The sequence below is a fragment of the Pyricularia pennisetigena genome (genome assembly GCF_004337985.1).
Source record: "Pyricularia pennisetigena strain Br36 chromosome 7 map unlocalized Pyricularia_pennisetigena_Br36_Scf_7, whole genome shotgun sequence".
Classification (NCBI taxonomy): domain Eukaryota; kingdom Fungi; phylum Ascomycota; class Sordariomycetes; order Magnaporthales; family Pyriculariaceae; genus Pyricularia; species Pyricularia pennisetigena.
In genome coordinates, this window is record NW_021940919.1 from 1,447,290 (window position 1) to 1,469,183 (window position 21,894).

Below are 21,894 nucleotides of genomic sequence, written 5' to 3' on the forward strand. Positions count from 1 at the left end.
CCCTGATGTTCTCTTTTTGCCTCTTTTTCTTTATTTGACAGGACACGGGGCTGTGGGTTTGCAACAGCAATGGAATGAACGCCACGGCCGTTTCCGTGCCTCAGGGGCTGGTGCAAACGCACCGACCGCTGCATGGGTTTGTACCACGTTGCTTACATTGCAGGTCCGGGGCATCGCCAAGAGGCGATTACAATACCAAGCATTGATGAACTACCGGGGCTTTACCAACTGTAAAAATAGTGTACCTAAAGTATATATTTTTTTTTTTTTTAAAAAAAAAAAACATGACAAGTTGCTTGAGTCAAGATCTCGAGGTGAAACATGCAAATGACTTCCCAACGGTGCATGCCAACGAAGAAGATAACTGGGAAATCACATCGCCTTTTCAGAATTCGTACAGGGCACTGCTTTTCTCGCCCATCATGGATGGGCAAGACAAAAGAAACAAAGAAATAAACACTAGTGGACGTAGTTTAAAGTGTTTCGTATCCCAAGTAATTACTGTACTAAGTAAGCAGCACATCTGGGCTTGCGGGGGCTCATGTTGGTTGAAACGTGGCAAAGTGCTGAGAAGTGGAGAAAGCAACCATTCCTTCTATATTTGTAAATAGCAAAAAAGGGGTTAGCGATTACCCATTACTAAAAACGGCGAGGGAAACAAATACAGTGAGACAATTGCAAAAAAATTCGAAGAAAAAGAAGTCTCTGTTGGTATCACATAAAGGAGTGAATTGACTTTTCAGTGGCGAACCCCCCTTTTTTGTTCCTATTAATAATATTTGACAGGGTCATATAAGCTGGGTGATCCCTTGACAACTTAGATTTCTTTTCCACGATAAATGCGTTTGCTTTTGTTTTCATCTCATCGAGCTCTATGCAAGCCATTTGCCCCCCATCACATGGATAAAAAAACAAACAAACAAACAAACAAACAGAGCATGTGTGTGGTAGAAAGATTTGTTGCCAGAAAACGGAGCGAAAGACCAAATTAAATTCAAGCGCTTTTTGATGGGAGCGATGATGTAATGGAGGGGTTTCCTTGCGGCCCGTCCGCGTAATCTCCATATGTTGCACCAAGGTAGGAAAGTTGGCACTAGGTTCTGGTTTGAGAGGGAAGATCTTGGAATAGTGGATCGCTTCCTTCAAATCCCAGTCAGTATACCCCTGGCTTGCGATTCGGAGGGCTATTCGCAGAACTCAGCCCAAGTGAAGAAATCGCCATAATATTCTTTAGATGCTTCCATCATGGCGAGGTTCGTGAATTTGGCCATGTAGTTGTGATATCAGATGATTCCGTGTAGAGTGAGAAGTATAGGGCTGGCGGTTATTCCTAATGTTTATTTTAATCGATTGACGCCCTTGAGCGCCGTCCGTCCTTGATGCAAAGGAAAGGCACGGGGGAGGCGCTCCAAGGCCCGTCAAGTACCTGGCGATCGTGTAACCTACAGTACAGTACATAGTACAGCCGAGAATGGAGACCCACAAAAGTGCTTGTGTCAGTGTTATGTTGATCGGCCAACCGAGGGGCCAAGCGCGAAGCGCCGAGGCATACACCCTTCATCCATTTGGGATGGCTCGACTCGTTGAGTTTGGTCGTCCTACCTAGGTCAAAATAACAGCAAAGGTCAGACCTGTCAACTGAACAAACCCTCACGGTTCCTGGCGCTTAAGCACCGCTAGACTGCCGGTATGTAGAATGTGTTAAATTTTCAGATGAGATGGTACATACTTTAATCACTGACATTTGATCACTGACATAATTTGGTGATTGCCAACGTCACTATACTATTGCAAGATTTACTTGAGATATCCTGGCCTCTCTGTCAAACAGCAAAGCAGCCCTCGAGGCCCCTTTTCCCGACTTCCCGAGACAACTTCAGATTTTTTTTTCGGCCCTGGCCGTTAACCCTGGTGAAGACGGCCCGACAGAGTGAAAACTGGGCCTGCGAGCGACAAAGACCCGCATCCTGGGTATCTTTAGACGTCATCCAGAAGCCAGGCACAACCATTCTCAAACAGCTAAAGAAGAAAAAGACATTGATAATCAGAGCAGAAGCAAAGAGAAACGAGAGACAGAAAAACAACAGAATCAAAGAACCCAACCGAAGCGAAGGATAGCAACGGCATCATAACGAAGGACACGAGTTGTCAAGGTGGGAGGGTTAATCATTTAACATTCAATCCTCCCTCGTTTCTGCCGCAGTCACCCCTGTACCGCACCGGAAGTACCTTGCCAATGCAGCAATAAACCACCCAGGCCCCCCAGCCCCAACAATCCACCCAACTCAAGCCAGCCGACGTCGATCTGGGCTACGCCGACTGTTGCATTCTCCAGTTTTGATACAGACTTGCCCGCTTTGTTGATTACGTTTGCCGAGAATTGGCACAGTCTGGGCCCACGAGTACCGCAACCGCCATTAATTTGCTTTTCGGACCAAGGTGCCAAACCGGTCACTACACACTTCACCCGACCAGCATTGGCCAGGTCCTGGCCCTCTCTTTTCTCCTCTAACGCTCCAATTGACGCCAGCACTAGGACAATTTGCGGATTGCTCATTTCCTGCCGTTATCCATCAACCCATCTATCGGGCGTACGGGGAGACGCCTGACCTAGTGTTGACTTGACCTTGGAAAGCGGGACACGCCAGTCGTCATTGCCCTTTCAAGCGCGCACACGCCCAGGAAACCACTCGGGAACTGGGGAAATCAAGCGATCGGAGAAATAAAAAAAAAATTCAATAGAATAAAAAAAACCCTAAAAAATGCAACGGCACAACAGGTACGAGGTTGATCCTGCCGAGCGGGAGCCACTCGAATACTCTGGCTACTCCCACTTCCAAGGTCAGCCACAACCCACCACCCACTACGACAACCGGAATCAATACCATCAACCACAACAACAACAACAACAACTACAACAACAACAAAACCATCACCATCACCTCCACCAACAACAGGAGTACTACGACCACGGAAACACCCACGACCATTACGACGACAGTGGAAACCATCGCCAACCCCCTTCGCCTCCGCGCGCCGCTTCCGGCACCTATCGACCCGACGCACATTTGGACGCATCCCTTGATCGTCTGCGAGCTGAGCGAAGGAACGATCGCGACCACCACAACTGGCCCGGTGCCGCTTCACCAAACCCGGATATAGTATCACCTCTGTCACCGCCGCAGCCAGCTGACAGCGGCTACTGGGTCCAGGAGCACGGTGGCCGAGCGAGGCCTCCTAAAAGCAACGTCACGCCAGGCGCCGACAATTTTAGCGCCTCCGCCGGCGGTGGCATGGCTGGAATCGCCTACCAAGTGGCCGACCGTAACGCTAGAGAGAGCGGGTTAGAAGCCATGAGCGGCACCGACCCAGCGCAACCGAATTACCCGGAACAGGCGTATCACGGTGTACAGAACGGCCACAATCACGATGGTGACTTTGGCCGGCAGTCTCCTCACCCTTCCGATGGGGCACGACAAAGGGGTTACGGACATGATGCCGGGGACAGGGATTCTCATTCTAGCCTCACTGGCCTTGGTGCCTCGGGCATTCCTCCAGGCAGATCGACACCAGGCAATGTTACGCCATCAAGAAGTCCTTTGAGTCGCTGCGGCGTGTACACTGACGACCCATACTCAGGCTTTTCAAGATCAAGCCTCCCAAATCTTGGCGTCGTCAACCCACACGACATTTTTGACGACGGGGATGACGGCCTCGATTACGGTAGGAGAAACCACCGCGCATCAGTTCTGAGCTTGGGAGCATCGAGCAATCGGAGTGGCAGCAATTTAGGTGCCGCTGCCGCAGGCGCCGGTGCCGGGCGGTCTGGTAGCGGTTCCAGGGCAGCTGCGTATGGACCTGTCAATAGCAATACTCCATACGAGGAGACACACAACCTCGGCGCCGAGAAGAGCTGGGGCGAGAAGCCCAAAGGCAAATCAAAGGTGTGGAGACTTGTCGTCATTGGGATTGTTGCTGTCGCCATCATTGCTGCCTTGGCGCTGGGCATCGTCTTCGGTGTGGTTCTCAAGGATGGCGGCGGTGGTGGCGGCGGCGGCTCGGGGCAGTCGGCTCAGGAGGATCAGGCCGCAAATGGTGACCTGACCTCTGAAAGCAAAGAGATCAAGGATTTGATGAGCAACAATCAGCTACACAAGGTATTCATGGGTATGGACTACACGCCTCTTAACACGCAGTACCCGGAATGTCTCAAGTTCCCACCTTCGCAAAACAACGTCACACGCGACATCGCCGTGTTGTCTAAGCTCACCAACATTGTTCGTACCTACGGTACTGACTGCAACCAAACCGAGATGGTCATCACGGCGATCGACAGGCTCAAGCTTAAGGGCAAGATGAAGATGTGGCTCGGAGTCTGGCAGGACAAGAATGAGACGACAAACGCACGTCAGCTGGGTGAGATGTGGAATATACTCGACCACCACTCCAAGAATGGCCGCAAGCCAGAAGACTACTTCAAGGGCTTGATTGTAGCCAACGAGGTTTTGTATCGCAAGGAGATGACTACTAGTCAGCTCCAGCTTCTGTTGTCAAACGTGAGAACCAATCTGACAGCCAAGGGCATTAACCTTCCTGTGGCGACGTCGGACCTAGGTGACGACTGGAGAAACAAAGATTTGGCCGACGCGTCCGATTACATCATGGCGAATATCCATCCCTTTTTCGGTGGAATTGCAGCAGAAGATGCTGCGACATGGTCAAAGACTTTCTATAACAATTGGGTCAAACCGAATGAGAAGTCGCAGGCGGAGAAGAATGTCATCGCGGAGTATGGGTGGCCTTCGCAGGGCGGAGAGCGATGTCCATCAGATGCCCCCAACTGCAAAAATCCCGCGGTGGCCGACATCAAGGGGCTTAATAGGGTTCTGGAAGACTGGGTGTGCCCGGCGCTCAATAATGGAACAAACTACTTTTGGTTCTCGGCGTTTGACGAGCCGTGGAAGATCCGGTTCAACACCGCAAAGGAGAATTGGGAGGATCACTGGGGGCTCATGACTGTGGACAGGAAACTCAAGAGTGGGATAACGATTCCGGATTGTGGTGGCAAGCAGGCGCCGGCCGCTTGAAACAATATCATCTTTTTTCTCATTCTATGAGTGGGGGATGCTCTTGGTGCACTAGCCTCGCTGTGCTTGGATTTGCGAGGCGGTAGGGATTCACGCTTATTTTCCAAAGGGAGTTTGGGAGGGAAACATGTTTTATACTTTGTCATCATTTCCATACTTTTTTTTCTTTCTTTTTCTGGCTGTTTCCATCGAATGCAACATAGCAAACCATTTTGTTTATTTTATGCAGCGCTGTGGACGCTGTTCTGGCTTTGCTTTTTCCTTCTTCCTTTTTGTTTTCTTTCCCCTGCTGATTATGAGGAAGCGGTCGGTGAAGGAGTCTCGACTTAATTTGCTTCTGTTCCTTACATCTTTTGGGTTGTACAAGACTCAACTGATATGCATTAGCAGGCAAAGTACATGGTTTGATAAGGGCAGGCTCATAGACACAGTGTAGATAGTTGTATAAATAGAGAATGTGAAATGAAAGCGTTCGCGGGCCATGCGGATTAGTGTGCACAGAATAAACTAATGGAGGGTTAGGACTTAACCCAGTCCAAGCTACGGATGGTACCTGGCGGGTCCTAGGCTTTGCTTGCTACCTCCATGTCTAGGCCCGTTAGCTTTCTACCCCGCAGGCACGGGAAGTCCCAGCAGGGATACAGTGACGTCTAACTCCAGGCGCGGTTCTACGTTAGGTTGCTAGCTTCAATTAAAATAGACGCGACAGCTTCAACCTCATAGTTGGTTACCTCTTGCGCGTCACCCTGCGCATACGAAGGTTCATTCATACCTGCGCCTGCCAACCAGCCAAAATACGAGCTTGATCGTAGGCACACTATCATCTAGACGGACACCGGAATTTATGCTTATATATGTGCCGCCAATTGCTGGCGCTCTTAATCCCGACGGAGAGGTCCCGCGACGTCCTAGGAACGCACCCCTTCGTCGTTCTCTGTCCCTTATATGTCAAGTCCGTCTTGGCTGGCACCGCCCAATGCCTTGAGCCTCTTTATCGCAAATAGTACCAGAGAACGATCAAGAAAAGACATCTTCTGGGGGCCTAGCGGGGTCGCGACCGCTGGCCTGGAGAAGCTTGGTCTGTTTGTCTTGAGTATTAGGAGTTGTCAAAATGGAAGACGATGACAGAGGTACGGTGAACAACCAAAGATGCGACGCCCTTGCGCGCTTCCAAACCCCACTCAAAGATTGCCTGTGACTCACGCTTGTGCAATTATAACCTGCCTAGAATCCAACGCAAGCTCAGACAATGAACAGGATGAGGTGATGGAGGACGCCGTGGAGGAGCCCGACGCCGAAGATAACGAGGGAGAAGACGAAGAAGATAACGAAAACGAGAATGATGACGAGGAGGAGGACGACGGCGAGAATGAAGATCCCGATGTCGTGCAAGACAAGCCCAGTAACGATAAAACCGTCACCGGCAAGGAGATCGCCGCCGCCGCCACCGATGGAGGAGACGGCGTCTCCCTGGCGAGCCAAAAGCGGCCAGGCAGCAGTGGCAGCAATACCAACGATGGCAGCAAGGACGACCGTGTAGCAGGAAAGGCACCAGAGACAGATGCGACGCGGGAAAAGACGCCAGCGACGCCAATCAAGCCCGGGTGGCGACCCAAGATAGACCCGACGCGCATCTCGGCGCGGCTCTACGACATTGTGCCCACCATGGCGGCTCCGCAGGCCACGAGCATCAATGCCTTTGCTGCGACGCCCGACCAGCGCTTCTGGGTCACGGGAGGGTCGGACGGATATGTGCGGAAGTACGATGCCCAGGGCACCATAAACGGCAAGCTACCATTGACGGTGGCACAGCGTCATCCGTTTGTTGACTCTGTTGTCAAGGCCGGCATTCTGATGAGCTACTGGGAAAACGAAGAGGTTTCAGGGCCCAGCGGTGGTAGTGGCAGCACCAGTGTTGGAGTCGGAGGAGTCGGGAGCAGCAGCGGCGCCTTGGCCTTTGGAGTCGGCGCGGCTACCCACGATCACATCCTCAGCCCCGTGTACAGTATCGCGGTGCAGGCCCAGGGGCTATGGGTGCTGTCGGGTACAGAAGGCGGCGGCATCAACCTGTCAAGTGGGCGCCACGAGGAAGGCAAGCGTATTGCGTGCTTACACAAGCACAGCAGCGCTGTCAGCGTGCTGACCATGTTACCAGACGAGAAGACGGTGCTGAGCGGCAGCTGGGACAAAACAGTTGCCGACTGGGACCTTAACAATGGTCAGGTCCGGCGGACCTTTGTTGGCAGCGGCAGCCAGATCTCGGTCGTGGAGCTCAGGCCGCTCTGTGGCGCGCCCGTGCCGTCCCTAGGGGCATTGTTTGACGACGAAACCAACGGCGATGTCAAGGGCGTATGGTCCACCATGAGCAGCAACAACGACGCCAAGTTCCGCAATGGGTCGTTGGGCAACGGCATCGTCAATGGTAACTCGAGCGCCAGTGGCTCCGGGGCCAATGGTGCAGCGGGTCTGGGCGGTACTGCCTCTGGTGCTGCTGGCGGTGATGGTGGAGTAGGAACCGCGTTTGCACAAACGGCTTCACCGGCACACGAAAGTCTTTTCGGCAGCCCGGCAGGGTCCTTGTTTGGCGACGACACCATTGGCGGCAATGGCAATGTGTTTGGGGACGATGATGACGACTTCAATACTCACACCATGGACATGGACCTTAACGGGGGAGGCGAGACAGGTCAGAACGGTGGTGTCGGTTCTGGTCCTACCGCGGACGATATAGCCATGGGTGGCACTGACGAGGGGCCGGCTGGAGATGCTATCGGAGACGCTGGCAAAAATGCAGTCTCCGCTGCTGAACCTGCTACTGCCACCGCTGCTGCTACAGGGGAAGATGTAGCTAGAGTATCTCAGACAATGACCTCGGCGGACACACAACTGCCACCACCTACAGCACCGCTGGCAACATCCGCCATGTCAACATCGTCAAATACCGAAACCGACGTCAACAAAGAGTCAGCCTTGTCGTCAGAGCCAGCTGTCCCTGCTGCTACCGCTGCTACTGAAAATAACACAGACCAACCGAATATTGTCTTCAACTCTGCTGCGCCGGCACACGCGGATCCCACCCAGATGTCTGATCAGGTCTTCCTATCAGCCTCGATCGACGGCACGCTGCGTATCTGGGATCGACGTGTACCTCGTGATCCAGTGGCCCGCATCGGCACCCGCCCGGGAGTTCCGCCGTGGTGCATGGGGGCATGCTGGAGTCCCGATGGAAACTGGATTTACGCAGGTCGCCGCAACGGTACCGTTGAGGAATATAGCATCCATAAGGCTAGGTCGGGCTGGGCCCCCGAACGTGCTCTGAAGCTGCCCGCGGGGAGTGGTGCCGTGAGCGCCGTAAGAGCCATGCCCAATGGGAGGCATCTTGTTGTGTAAGTTTTGCCTTTCCACTTAACCCTGGTCTGTTTCTTTGTGCTTAAAAACCACTGACAACTCCCAAAAGTGCATCGCACGACATTCTCCGGCTTTACGACCTCCGCGATAGCTCCGCCTTCAAAGGTTCCTCGGTCCCCTTCCTCATCGTACCTGGTCCACCCCGCGCAGGTGTCATTGCGCAACTATACATTGACCCATCGGCCCGCTTCATGGTTTCAATTGCGGGCACGCGCGGCTGGGATGGCACTTCGACCGAATGCCTGGTGGGTTACGAGATTAATGTCGCCGGGTAGAGACAGGGCAGCCGGACAGTGGCTGCATCGACATTGAGGGAGGTGGTCAGCAAGGGTTCATTAGCTGTCAGAGTATCAGTCGTCTCTTCCTGATGTGCTTCTTGTATGTTTCTGGCTCAATGTGTGTGTGTGTGTGTTTTCTTCTTTTTGTATGTCTGGCTGTTGAGTTGATTGATGCTCGAGCGTGGAGTACGAATATAGCATTCGGGTTTGGCCGTTGAGGAATAAATATCCTCTCACGCAACAGTTACAGTACGTCTAGCCAGGCATCATCGCCCATGTAGGGGATAGAACACTCGGCTTGCTGTGGTATCACATGCTTGTCTTTTACAGTAGCTTGTGGCTGGCTGTACGTACTGTTGGAAGGTTGCTGTAGCAAGACAATAAATAGTCTGCCTATCTCTGCCTGCTTAGCGGATAGAGCTTAGAACCGAAGACCAAGCGTCACCCAGTGTTGGAAAGATATATTTCTTTGATTCATCACTTCAAAACTCGACACCCTGGACTGCTTGATTTTTGCGTGCTCATGGAGGCTGCTAGTATCTGGAAAGTCATTGTAGAACCACAAAGCTTACACAGCCAGCTCCGGAAGCATCATGCTCAGTCCGGGCTGGTAAATGGGCGCCTAGAGAAACTTGGTCGAACACTTCATGCTTGCTCTGAAAGAATTTGATCTAGAAAGCCTTTCCTGCTTTGCTTGGGTAAATATTTGAGAAAACAAGTCGATGAGGACAGTGCAAAAAGGCATTAATGTTCTAAAGAAGAAGAAGAAGAAGAACGAAGCTAGCAATCAAAAATGGGATTGACAAAAAGCCATACAGTCCCTAAGCTGATAGAATGCTGGATTAGTGTGCGATCGGAGATGTCTAAATAAACAATCGAAATATGCTACGTGATGAAGCCCAGTAACTCGCTTTTGTACCTGTCATTTCTTCGTGTGTAAACTCCTCACCTCGGGAAATGTCGATGAAGATGTCGGACACCGAGTTTCGGCAGTCAGCTTTCAAGTCGAAAGAATATACCTTGGACCACTGGGATAAACACAAACACCAAAAAGACCCGGGGCAAGCAAGGATAAACACAACAGATTCACCAGCTATCGGACCCGGTTCTGACCATCCAGTAGATCCAAAATACAGTCCATAGCAATCCTAAACTCGCCAGTCTCGGATGCAATCTCATCTTCAGGCACCCCTGATGCCCTGACCCGGGCCACTATTGCCTCAGTCGCTTCGTTGAGTCGGTCGAGAGCGGCAGCCATGCGTGGATACGTCAGTTGAATCAGGGTGAGGGCCGCCTCATGCTGAGCTTTGGCAAGCTGGTTGAGGTTTTGAACCTGCGCATTGAAGCTGCTCGACTGATAAACCACCACAGGCGAGCCACTACCACTATCTCGGGGCTGGCTGCTGCGGTGCTGCAAAGCCTCGATGCTGTTACGCTGCTGGCTCATCTGGCCGCTGAGGTTTTGCACAACGTTGCGCAGGGCTTCGAACTGGGTTTCCATACTCGGTTGGAGGCGCTTGCCATCGTCTGAGGCGTCGTCATCTGTGCCGGTGCATTTTCTCTTCTTGGCGCGGGCGTCATTGCTACCCATGCTTGAAACACTGGCCGGGCCCCTTTCATGGTTGCTCAGTGAGATGGGCGGTGAGTCGGGCTGTGTAGACGTGGCCACCATACTGGGCCTCTTTATGGTGACTCGTTGGCCACTACAAGGAGACACAGATTCGGCGGAGGAAGATGTGCGCGAGTCCTGAGCCATGCTCGCAGCAGAAGCTGTTTCTCCTGTCGTTCTCGTTTTGCTTGTCATACCTGTTGTGCGGCGGGCGAACGACCGTGTCGATGGAGGGCGGGAGATGTCCATAACTTGGACGGGCTCCAGAGGGGCATTGGCCATTCCAGGCCCGCGAGGGACGGCCTCGATGCTTCGAAAGATGGCACTGAATGCTGTAGAAGGCGTGGGGTAGAGTGGATGCCCGGTGGCAGCCCTTGAGGTGGCGAATTTTTCAGTATCCATAGAGGGCAGAGCTTGACCTCGGCGGTTTGCAGCGGCTGTGCTTTCAAGGAAGGCCTTGATGGGCACGCTGGTTTTCTTTTTTCTGATACCGTTGTCAAAGTCGGCCATCTTGGAGTCATGGTCCTGACGGTTCTGAAGCCTATGTTTTGTTTTTCGTTTGAATGTCAGCCACCCAAGAACCTAGTCAGGGGTAGAGTAGTACAAGTGAATGGTTTAGGAGTTGGTTACCGTCTGGCAGAAGCCTCAGCCATTGCGGCCTGGAGCAGTCTCTCCTTCTCCTGATCGCTTGCAACTGAATACCCAACTGTCCGCTTGACAGCAACCCGGGCATTCAACATGGCCTTGTAGTCGGCGTTTCTTGCATTTCGAGAGTGCTGGTCCCGTGCAATGCTGAGTTCCGACTCGTTTGCCAGGTCAGGGTGCATAGAGAGACCCCTGTGAGTACCAGCCATTGCTGCAGCTCGGATTGTGCTTGATTGACTGTTATAGGTTCAGAATCCAGACCGACGTGGTCCTCAGGATACCAAAGGTTTAGGGAGAAAATTGCAAGGAAGAGGCAGGTTAGAAAACCAAAATTCAACAACATGAGAGCGTACGAAGTAGCCGCAAAAAGATAGGTCGGAGGGGATCCGTGAGGTGATTTCTCAGCGATTCCACTCGTTTTGAGGTAAGGTAGGGAAAGCTGGGGAACTTCCAAACAGATGAGATTTGGCAGACTGCGTTGCCCGAAAATAAGTTGAGGCTTTGAAGCTTCGACTGTTGTTAGACTGCGAGGCCCTGCGCGCATGTGTGTATGTAAGAAAGAAAGGAAATGTCTGGTGTGAAAGAAGGGATTGCCTTTGATGGTTTAATCATTGACAACAAAAATGAAAGATAGAAGGCGGCTCCAGCCAAGCCAAGTCAAGGCGGCAGAAGCCTGATTTAAGTGTACCTAGGTGTGATACCCCAATTAAGTTACCTTAGTTTCTTTTTCCGGCCCAGGAAGCTACCTTAGCAGGTAGGTAGCGAAGGAGTAAGGGAGGTATCCAGAACATCTCCAGTGTGGAAGGAGGAATGCAGAGGGTGAACATACCGTTGTAGGATCCTAGCACGAGATATGGGAAAGTGGGACATGCCGCGGGCTAGGTGAGGGAAATGAGGAAGTCACGCAGGAAACTACGAAGTGACAGAAGCAAGGAAAAGATAGGAAAGGACGACGAGGAGAGAAACAAGAAGGTACGTATGAAAGAGGAAGAACCTCCCAGATTACGATCCAAGTTCAACGCACCCACAAACTGCAGCCACACGCGACTTCACAGTCAATAAACACTGGAAAGCTGTAGCGTTCTGAAGTCGTTGCAGAGGTAGCTGACTCATCGAGTAAAGATGCCGCAGTCTACTTACTTGATGATCACTTATCAAACCTCCCAAGCAAACCTGGCGTTGAGATGGCATCAACAAAACATTGGCTTATTGTTAAAATGTGTGAACGACTTGTCATAAACTCAAGACATATGGCTAGCAGCTTTTGACAGCAAACTGAAATATGGAAGTGACTGCCAGCGTCTAAACATCTCGTAGCCACACAACCAAGAACTGGATCCTGGATTGTCAGTTGGCCAGTTATTTACTGTCAGCTCTGTTGAATAAGCAAAGATTATTTGCCCACGGATAGCCAACCGAAGACATTCGATCAATTGAACAACGGGTTTCCTTCTGAAAACGAACGCCTCCTGATACATGGGTGAGTGCGTTGCCTGTTTCTCACCACGTTCTCGGTTGGCAAATACTAACAACAAGGTGAGCAATCGAGGATATAACATGCGTCAGGACGGGAGGGATCAAAAAATGAAAAGCAAGCCGGGAGATTGGCGTTTCAATTCTCCAAAGAGGATCAAACAAGTATTGACTTAGCTGCATCTTTTCATCACGATCCCAGATTCTCACCGCCTTGCCTCGTATTATTCCTAGTGTCATGGCAGTAAAGACGAGGACTAGCTAGCTATACGGAGCGCCGAGAACAAAGGTCATCGCTGCTAAAAAGACTCTGCCTTATTTGAAGATTAAGTAGACATCGATCTTTTTGTACTCTTTGTTGGCTATCAAAAATAAACACAGGACAGAGGCACTCGAGATCAGTTTATCCAGTCAAATGCATCATGTGAAGCGTTTCTATGTGCGTCTATTGCTTGTACGCTTGAGTGAACCACAGCCCACCCAGCCTCTGCCAGATCCAAGTCATGAGGACCAACTCCGAAATGCTCAGCTCGCGCTGATTGTTGCGTTGTCTTTTGCGTTAAAAAATGCGAATCTTTAAAAACTAGGTTGATTTATGGCTCAAGTTGAACAAATTTCAGCACCAATAAAAAACCAAAAGAACAGAGGTGCGGACAACCTGAGTCAAAAATATATGCAGTAACTTGAAGTGGGAAACTGTGTATTCTTATAAAGCAAGCAGGATGAGTGCGGCAAACAAACTGACACTGTTGAGCAGAGACAAGGCCAGCTCAACATGAATTTGCCAAGGGATATGCTGCGTATCCAGACAGTAGACTAGAGGTGCACCAGCTGTCACGACAAGGCTGTGTATGGTACATCTTCTGTGTATTTTTCTCTTTATCTTTTGAAGCTCCATGCAATGACTGATCAAGACGAGGCGCAATCAGTTGCAGGGGGGTTGGGGCTGGGGAGAGGTTCGCTAAATGTAAGTCCGCGCCGGCCAAGTGCCGCAAGAAACTTGAGTTTTCTGTGGGCGCCGGGGCTGAGATCGCGGCGTGGACAAGGCAGATCAGATTGTGTTCGTGGTCGGGTGCTACCTTCAAGGTGCTGGCTGCCCGTGAGAGATGACGACGTGACATATCCCAAGCTGCCAGAGCTACACGAACCAGCCTCACTGTTGCCAACTAAACGCGGATTCAAGCAAACACCAGTTTTTGACGGCTGCGCTGAAGGGTGGTTGTGACAATTTTGCAAGTGGGTTTGCAAATCGTGGCTGATAGCAACCCCACTTGTTGGTGAGCCCAGAGCGAAGGTTTCCAACTTGACAGCATCGGATGGTTCAGAAAACTTCGCAGAGTAGCCCGAAGAATTCGCGCCCGCAAGATCCTGAGACTGAAGAGCCGAATCTCCGGACTCTTGTGATGTCCTTGTAGACTCTTTAGCGTGGGCCGAGGAGGACTAGTCCGACTGAACCCCGCTGTCCACTGTCGCGGAATCGAGAGAGCGACGTGACTTCTAGTCTGACGATTTCTCGGCTCCATTGGCACCACCACGCCAAAGGCCGTAGAACCCCTCGCAATTTTTCCATAACTTGATTGTGCCGTCTTCGGAGGCTGTAGCGTATAGCTTGCCGTCAGGAGAGAAAGCAATTGACCAGACCGGCCCATGGTGGCCCTTGTGCACATCTGAATTAAGTAGGTTTTTTTTTTTTTGGTAAGTGAGATGAGCAAAACATTGGGGGTGTGCAAAGATCAGTGGAGGGAGGTGATTGCCGCTGAACATACCGATCTCCTTTTCATCTTCGTAGCTGTAGACGCGTACCCACGTACCGGGCTCTTCGCCCACAGCAAACTTCCTCTGCTTCAAATCCAGCGCCACACTAGCAATGCCGTGGCTAAGTTTGATACGCTTCAGCTCCTCAGTCATCTGACGGCCGCCGAAGAATACGACCGTCTTCCCCGCCGCTACAGCGAGCACAGGAGACCCGCCGTTGATGTCACTCGCGTCGGCAAATTGGGGATCGAGCTGCGAGGACTCGCACGACTTGATCTCGTCATCAAGAACGAGGGACTTGACCAGACTCTTACTTGGAACGTCAAACCAGCGGAGAGTCTTGCCCGAGGCTGTAATGATCTTGGTTGGATCCGGAGCCCAGACAATGGCCTTGATGGGGTCAGTGTGTGTGCCCGCACCAATCTCGTGAGCCTCCGAAGACTCGACCGCAACCTCCTCCGTAGTCTCGGCGAGTTTCTTGGACGCCGCCTGGAGATCCCACAAACGCAGCCTTTTCTCGAAGCCGCCTGTGGCTACCATGTCGGAGGTGTTCGGAGGGTATGCGATGGCCCGAACAATGTGTTCATGTTTGAGAGTGAAGAGAACCTCGCCGGTGTGAGAATTCCAGATTTTGCTGTACATGCCATGGGCTTCATGGTCAGCGATGCGCAAACATAGAGCTGAATGCCCGGAAGTCGCAAACATACCAGCTGAAATCGGCCGAGGCGGTGGCGGCATTGCTCATGTCAGGGCTCAACTTTGCCTGCCAGACAGCACCCTTGTGGCCGATAAAAGTTCCAATCCAGTCTCCTGTCTGGCCTTGCCGCAGCATGGGGTTACCATCTGTCGCGGACGTTCAGTCAGTAAGATGCGCGAGCCTCGAGACTTGGTCGGAGCCGCATATAAAAAGGGAGAACAAACCTTTGCAGGCCGAAATCATGAAGTAGTTCTCGTTCTCGAAAGTAGAAGAGAAGTTGATGTGGGGAACTGGTCGCGAATGACCGTGACAGGTCAAGGGCACATATTGACGAGGAGCTTCGGTAGCCATTCTGTAGTTCGAGACCGACTAACCCGAGTTGATAAGGCTGGCAGTTGACAGACGAGCCGATTTTCGAGTTGAATCAGGAAACGTAGACGTAGTCAAAAGACACCGGGCGCAATTCTAGATCCCTGGTCAAAGCACCGAGGGGTTTGTAGGAAGCCGTGAAATGATAGTGATGGATGCAGATCCAAAAATAGGCACTCTATGCCTTGCCAAAGGCAATAATGTCGATGCGTTATGAGCGAGAGAAGCTGAAGATTTTCGTTCAAGTCGTCAAGTCGTGTCGGTCGTCAGGAGGAGGTTAAGGAGGCAGGGGTTGCTTATGTCGGTTCGTTGGTAGAGACGAGCGTGCCGCTAGTGGGAAGCAACAGTCAAGGAACAAAATATGCTATTGACAAGGAAGGTAGAAACGTACTGTATCAAAGAAAGGGTAGAAATTTCTGCTGTTGCCAAATCGTCCAGCGGTGGTGACGGTTTGGGATGAGCGAATTTATTAGACAAGAAAGGGAAAGTGAAAGCCCGCTTGACAAGAAGAATGCGGTCAGGATTTTTGTCGCCGTGTTCGTTCGGCTACGTGCGAGGTCGTGGCGGGGCATTTTCACGCGATGATACGGTCCGTGCTCATTCAGGGACCGAAATCAGACACTTGGCTTGACTTGTTGTAGTCTTATCGATATTCAAGTGGGTACCTGATAGGTTTCTGGCTCCCCCGCCACGTCCGCAGGGGAGCTCCCTTCTCGGGGGTGGCCAGGTGATTAATAGGTGTAGGTACTTGATAATGACGAATTGCCGGCAAGGTGCCTCGAAGCTTCCAAGTAGCAAACGTACAATCTGTCTCATCTACTCTTAGCAAAACCAACCAAAGTTTTTCTTTTGCATGCACTTGCAGACACTCACACGATTTATTTGACATTACAACCTTTTCAGATCTGCAATAGTCGTTTTTCTGCACATCGCAACGCATTCCCATAAAGAGTTTCACCAGCACTTTAGTATCCCTCCCTGTCGCTGTAGCTCCGACCTGCGGGGAGCTAGCCCCGCCGTTTGACAACGCCGGCATTACTTGCTTGCTATTGTCCGTGCCGCGTGCTTCTCTGAGGATTGAATCTCTGGACACCGTAACTGCACAGGAGTCAAACAGATAGCTCACAGCGAGCTCATCGGGAAATATCGAAATGTCAGTTTTCAAGCTTTCCGCCCAGTTAATAGGGCACTCCAACGATGTATGTGTCTCGCCGTGAACATTTGGTTCTAAAGTTAGAATGCCATTCATACCCCGACAGTGAAACCTGACCGCTCCTCATCTCGCCTTATTTGTAGGTCAAGGCTGTACGATACAAATCCAAGGATGTCATCATCTCAGCCTCAAGAGACAACTCAGTTCGGATATGGAGGCAGACGTCAGCACCAAACACCCCTCCCGCGTTCGACAGCGCCACCCTAGCCCAGTCCGGCTCCTATGTCAACTCGCTCGCCCTCATCCCGCCTTCAAGCAACCATCCCGACGGATTGGTGGTTACAAGTGGGCTCGATCCCGTCATCTACGTTCATGAACCGAAACCGCTGGATCAGCAAAGCAGTGGCTATCCCATACTGCTCCCCGGTCATTCCAACAACGTATGCAGTCTCGACGTTTCGCCTAATGGCCAGTACATAGTCTCCGGTAGCTGGGATACCAAAGCGAAGGTTTGGGATGTGAACAAGTGGGATCTGGCGGCTGAGTTGGACGGCCACGAAAAGTCAGTCACGGCGGTCTTGGCCCTCAAGGACTCTGCTGCAATCACAGGATGCGCCGACAACATGATCAGGGCATATGGCCTCGCACGCGCAGGCTCAGCCGAGGTTCTGCAAGCCGGAAAGACATTAGCAACAGCCGAGCCTGTGCGTGCCCTTTGCCGACTTCCCGCTGGACACGACAGCGGCGCCGAATTCGCTAGCGCCGGCAACGATTTTGTGATCCGCCTGTGGACCGTGAGAGGTCAACAGGTCGCCGAGCTGCACGGCCATGAGTCGTACGTTTACTCTCTAGCATGTCTGCCATCCGGGGAGATTGTTAGCGTAGGCGAGGACCGGACGCTTCGGATATGGAAAGGCCACCAGTGTGTGCAGACAATCGTCCATCCAGCAGTCTCGGTTTGGGCGGTGGATGTATGCCCTGAGACTGGCGATATTGTCACGGGTGCTAGCGATGACGTAATCCGGATATGGACTCGAAGCAACGATCGCCTCGCGGATGAGGTCACTTTGAAGCACTTCGAAGAGGCAATCAAAGGCATGGCAATACCCAAGGAGACCATGGGTGGAGATTTGAAGAATCAACAGTTTCCTGGGCCCGAGTTTCTCCAAACCAATACAGGCAAGAAGGACGGACATGTACAGGTAATCAAGAATCCCGATGGGGGCCTTGAGGCCCACATATGGTCTGCAGGTAAGTTTACAGGAACACGTCTGCAGTAGTTCTGAACCTTAGCCTTACCATTTTTTTTTTTTTTTCGCGCAGCGCAAAACAAATGGGAGTTCTACGGCGCCGTCGTCGACTCTCCTGGCAGTTCAGACAAGAAGATCCATCATGGAGGCAAGGAATGGGATTTTGTGTTCCAAGTCGACATCGAGGATGGCAAGCCAACCCTACCGCTGCCGTACAACGCCGGAGAGAACCCTTACGATGCAGCGCGGAGGTTTTTGGAGGCAAACGAGCTACCTATTGGGTACTTAGAGCAAGTTGCCGCGTTCATAGTAAGGGAGTCTAAAGGCCAGAATATCGAGAATGTCGGCGCCGCTTCAAGCGCCCCTGCTCCAACAGATACTCCTTCTGCAGGACCTAAGCATTCTCTGCCAGTTCGAGAGTATGCCTTGATCCCAAGCTTAAACTCGGAACGTGAGTGGGATTCTCTCGCAAGATTTGGCTTGCCAAGGACCATATACTGACAATCGAGCACGACTTTAGCACTCCTAAAGAAGATTCTCTCGTTGAATGCGGACCTCGTCAAGAGTGGTGACAAGGAATTCGCCATGAATCCGGCTCAAGTCTCGTCTTTGCAGTCCTTTGTGGCCAGCCTTCAGACCGCGTTGCAATCAGTCTCTAGCAAGGTTTCTTGTACGAAGCGCGTTGAGGTTCAGAGCCCTGGATTCAACATCACTCCTCAAGACTTGGACACAATCATGAACATGGCGATTAACTGGCAATATGCGATGCGTTTGCCAGCCCTCGACCTTCTCCGGTGCTTGGCTGTATTTGAGCAAGCCGTGACGTACTCACCTCGCTCCAGTCCCTCATATCTCGATGCGATATTAGGCGCCGCCTTCGAGACGCCAACAGGCGCCCCGATCAACGAGGCTTCGGCGTTTATGGCTATGCGAGCCGTTGCAAACAGCTTTGCCACTGCTCAAGGTCGCACATCTGCGGTTGCCGTCTTCCCGCGTGTCGTTTCGATACTCGAGGCAATTCTCGGTATTGAGGCTGAGCCGTTCAAGGGACCTGTGGGACCGGAGAACCGGAACCTAAACATCGCAGCCTCGGTAGTTATACACAATTACGCTGTCCTGGCAGCGGCGCAGCCAGGCACCCTGCCAACCGAGGGCCTATCTCTGCTTGTTAATTGTATTGGCGAGGTATTGCAAAACAAAGCAGAAACCACGACACTTTTACGGGCTCTCGCCGCGTTGGGGACGCTCGCTCAGGTCAAGGATTTGTCCAAGACAGTGCGAGATCTGGGCGGCCTGGGGTGGGCTCGGTCAGCCGGCCAGAGGAGCCAGGACCCGGAGGTGAGGGAATGGGTTGCTACGGTAGAGCAGACACTGAGCTGATATATCCCTTCGTGATTCCGCAAATGACACCTGCCAGGTAGTCATGTCGTGGGGATGGACGGATATTCAAGTCGGCACAGTCTTTGTTTAGACCACCCCAAGGAATAATCGGTAATTATGACAGTGCGCAGATCAATGAACTTGTCAGCAGATGAAGCAATACTAAGATTTGCGACATATGCCGCGATAATGATATACATGGTTGGTTGCTTTGACGATGATGAGTCGATGCTGTACTAGTCTAGACTAGAACTAGAATCCAGGCTAGCAGTTATTTGCTTATCGTCTCAGCGTATGTGGTGTTCCCGAGGTAGCCATATTCATATGGTAGTGTTGATTGAAGCCTCTTGGTCACCTGATTCCTGCCAGAACCAAAACAAAGTCAAATCACCACGCCATAGGTACGATGGCTTGTATCGCCCTCTCTCGAACTTATAATGCCTGCACTTTTTAGCTGCAGTATTGGTTTGCGATACTCGACGGGCAGAACCCGAGGAAAGGATGGCATACTAGAGCGCGTTTAACAGTAGCAGAGACAAGAACATTGTATGTACCCTTTTTATCCCACGTACTGTTTGACAGTTCGGCAGGTCGGCAGATAATCAGTCCAGGCAATCGAGGGATACATACTAAGCCGGCAAGGCTGAGCTTCGTGGCGCACACAAGCCAAAAAGCTGACCAACTTACCTGGACGCAATTTCAGAGAAAGTAGTGGCACTTTTGTGCATGCTTTTTGTTTTCAGATGGCAGGTACCTGATTCGAACGTCGCCCAATACTGTCCAATCAATCAAAAATGGCAACCGGGCCAAACCTACGAAAAAATGTTACATGGCACGTGTTGTGGGACAATAGTGTTTGGGGTAAGGAGCACGTATGTTTACCCCTGAGTTTTCTTCTCAGGAAGACCAGTAGCGCCGTCATTCTCGATTGTAGACGGTTCTGCAATAAGCGGGCTCCCTCCTCTATCCGCTGTTCTATCTTTCCTCCAGTATATCCCCGTGTCACAGAAGGTGAAGTGCCCCTCGTCCTGCGGGAATGCGAAAAGGTCATAGCCGGCCGATGCATCCATGTTGGCCAGGCCCTTGAGCGACTCGGCGACCCGCCCATCCTCGTCCGGCGGCAGCGCATCCCAGACGTCCCACGGCGTGCCAACAAGCATGGCCGGCTCGGGGACTCGGCGCAAGATGTCGCCGTAGACAGAATGATACATGTGGACACCCCAGACTAGCGAGTCCTCGGTGACGTGCGCGAGAGCCTCCGGGTCGTCGACGACTTCACAACCCAGCGTTGTGGTCAGGTAGGCCCGGTCCGCAGCGGTGTAGAGGGGTTCCTGGAAGATGCAACGGATCCTTGGCCTCTTCTCACCGCTGCTGCTGCTGCTGCTGCCGCCGCCGACGACGAAGTCGCCGGTCAAGAGCTCGACGAGCGCGAGAAACGTGACGGTCTGGATGTTGGCGGCCCGCCGCCTGTCCCAGCTCGAATCGGGGGCGTGAAGGGGCCCATTTCCGAGGCAGATGGCGCGCCTAATGGGGGCGTGACTGGCTGCGTGGGCGCGGACGAGGGCCGCGAGCGCGGCGTGGCTGGCGCTGGAGGTGTAAGCAGTACGGATGCGGCCGTATGTCCTGTCAATGTCTGCGAGATGTGACTGATGTTGTGATGGCGCGCTTGGTGGCTCCTGCAAGCGACCGTTCTTGATGATGGGTTGGTTGACAGATGTTGACCTTGCGTCGGGTTGGTCGAGACCGGATTTGGACTGTCGCGCGGCTGTGTGGGGGTTGTTGCTGCGAGGGCCTTTTTTGCGCCGGGCTACCGTCTGCCAAGCACCGACTTCTTGCGACGCTGCCATTGGGTTAAAGCGATGTGCATGGAACATTAGTTAAATTCAACAGGATTGAACCATCTCCTGTGGACTTGGATCCAGTCCGAGAAACAAACCATTTCTTTACGTCTGAGAAGATGGCGGGGCTGCGATCGCGCCTCTGGCAGAATTCAAAAAAAGGTCCTGGTGGTCGCTGACCGCCCTGGCAGGGGCATCGATCAGAGCCATGGACTGATCATGAGAAAGGATTGACGAGAAAACCTAGTCAGAGCACCATCCTCTGCTGGACTCGGGGCCTCGTTCAACAACGTCACATCGTGGCATCGTGGGTTAATTATTTCAAATTTTCCTTTATCAGCAGCAAGCATGATGCAACATACCGCGCCGCCCCCCGGTAGGTATAGTCAGCCACTTTTAGTTAATTTCGGTCAAGAAAACCCATCGAGCTTTTCAACATTTCGATTGCTGACATGCAATGCACCAGAACAGTGTCAGACTTGCCGTTCGATCCCGTTCGGTCGGGAGAAAATCGACTAAATCAGATATGTACTAGCCTAAGCGACAATGGCTGATTGTCATGTCAGCGTTGCACGCAGTACAAGTGCGTATACATACATATCATTGGAGAATTGCCACCAAAAATAGCCCCCAACACCATCAAGCAATTGAGGACAGTGGATCGCCACGACAGAACAACCATAGCTTAACCCACTATCGCTCCCTCTCCTTCCATCTTGGGTGGTTGCTTCGTAGCGATATTTTGAAAGGATTTTTTTTTTAAGCATTCGTTTTTCTACACAGTCCAATATTGGCATCACATCCCCTTCTTCACTGTGGAACTGCAAGCGCGGACAATATCCCATCACCAACACTTGTCGTTTCAATCGGGTGATTTATGGTCCTTGAAGCCAATTGAATTTGGCCAATAGCAGGTTCGCGGGAAGGCAAGAAGCGACACTTTTTGCTTCAT

At 51.9% G+C, this 21,894-nt stretch overlaps 6 protein-coding genes across 6 annotated transcripts; 3 read left to right on the plus strand and 3 right to left on the minus strand.

Moving 5' to 3' along the window:
* Positions 1-2,762: 2,762 nt before the first annotated feature.
* Positions 2,763-5,087, plus strand: PpBr36_10010 (uncharacterized protein; the record flags this gene model as incomplete). Its single annotated transcript, XM_029897125.1, has 1 exon — positions 2,763-5,087. The coding sequence occupies one exon, from the start codon at positions 2,763-2,765 to the stop codon at positions 5,085-5,087; it is 2,325 nt and encodes a 774-aa protein (XP_029745023.1).
* A 1,111-nt stretch (positions 5,088-6,198) lies between these two features.
* Positions 6,199-8,770, plus strand: PpBr36_10011 (uncharacterized protein; the record flags this gene model as incomplete). The annotated part of the gene is made up of 3 exons (XM_029897126.1): positions 6,199-6,217; positions 6,316-8,473; positions 8,545-8,770. 3 exons carry the CDS (start codon positions 6,199-6,201, stop codon positions 8,768-8,770), a joined length of 2,403 nt encoding a protein of 800 aa, XP_029745024.1.
* Positions 8,771-9,866: 1,096 nt separating this feature from the next.
* PpBr36_10012 (uncharacterized protein) lies at positions 9,867-11,236 on the minus strand (the record flags this gene model as incomplete). Its single annotated transcript, XM_029897127.1, has 2 exons — positions 9,867-10,923; positions 11,013-11,236. 2 exons carry the CDS (start codon positions 11,234-11,236, stop codon positions 9,867-9,869), a joined length of 1,281 nt encoding a protein of 426 aa, XP_029745025.1.
* A 2,761-nt stretch (positions 11,237-13,997) lies between these two features.
* Positions 13,998-15,303, minus strand: PpBr36_10013 (uncharacterized protein; the record flags this gene model as incomplete). The annotated part of the gene is made up of 4 exons (XM_029897128.1): positions 13,998-14,167; positions 14,267-14,889; positions 14,963-15,098; positions 15,177-15,303. 4 exons carry the CDS (start codon positions 15,301-15,303, stop codon positions 13,998-14,000), a joined length of 1,056 nt encoding a protein of 351 aa, XP_029745026.1.
* A 1,169-nt stretch (positions 15,304-16,472) lies between these two features.
* On the plus strand, positions 16,473-19,104 carry PpBr36_10014 (uncharacterized protein; the record flags this gene model as incomplete). Its single annotated transcript, XM_029897129.1, has 4 exons — positions 16,473-16,520; positions 16,618-17,725; positions 17,798-18,175; positions 18,245-19,104. The coding sequence occupies 4 exons, from the start codon at positions 16,473-16,475 to the stop codon at positions 19,102-19,104; spliced, it is 2,394 nt and encodes a 797-aa protein (XP_029745019.1).
* Positions 19,105-19,982: 878 nt separating this feature from the next.
* Positions 19,983-20,951, minus strand: PpBr36_10015 (uncharacterized protein; the record flags this gene model as incomplete). Its single annotated transcript, XM_029897130.1, has 1 exon — positions 19,983-20,951. One exon carries the CDS (start codon positions 20,949-20,951, stop codon positions 19,983-19,985), a length of 969 nt encoding a protein of 322 aa, XP_029745020.1.
* Positions 20,952-21,894: the final 943 nt, after the last annotated feature.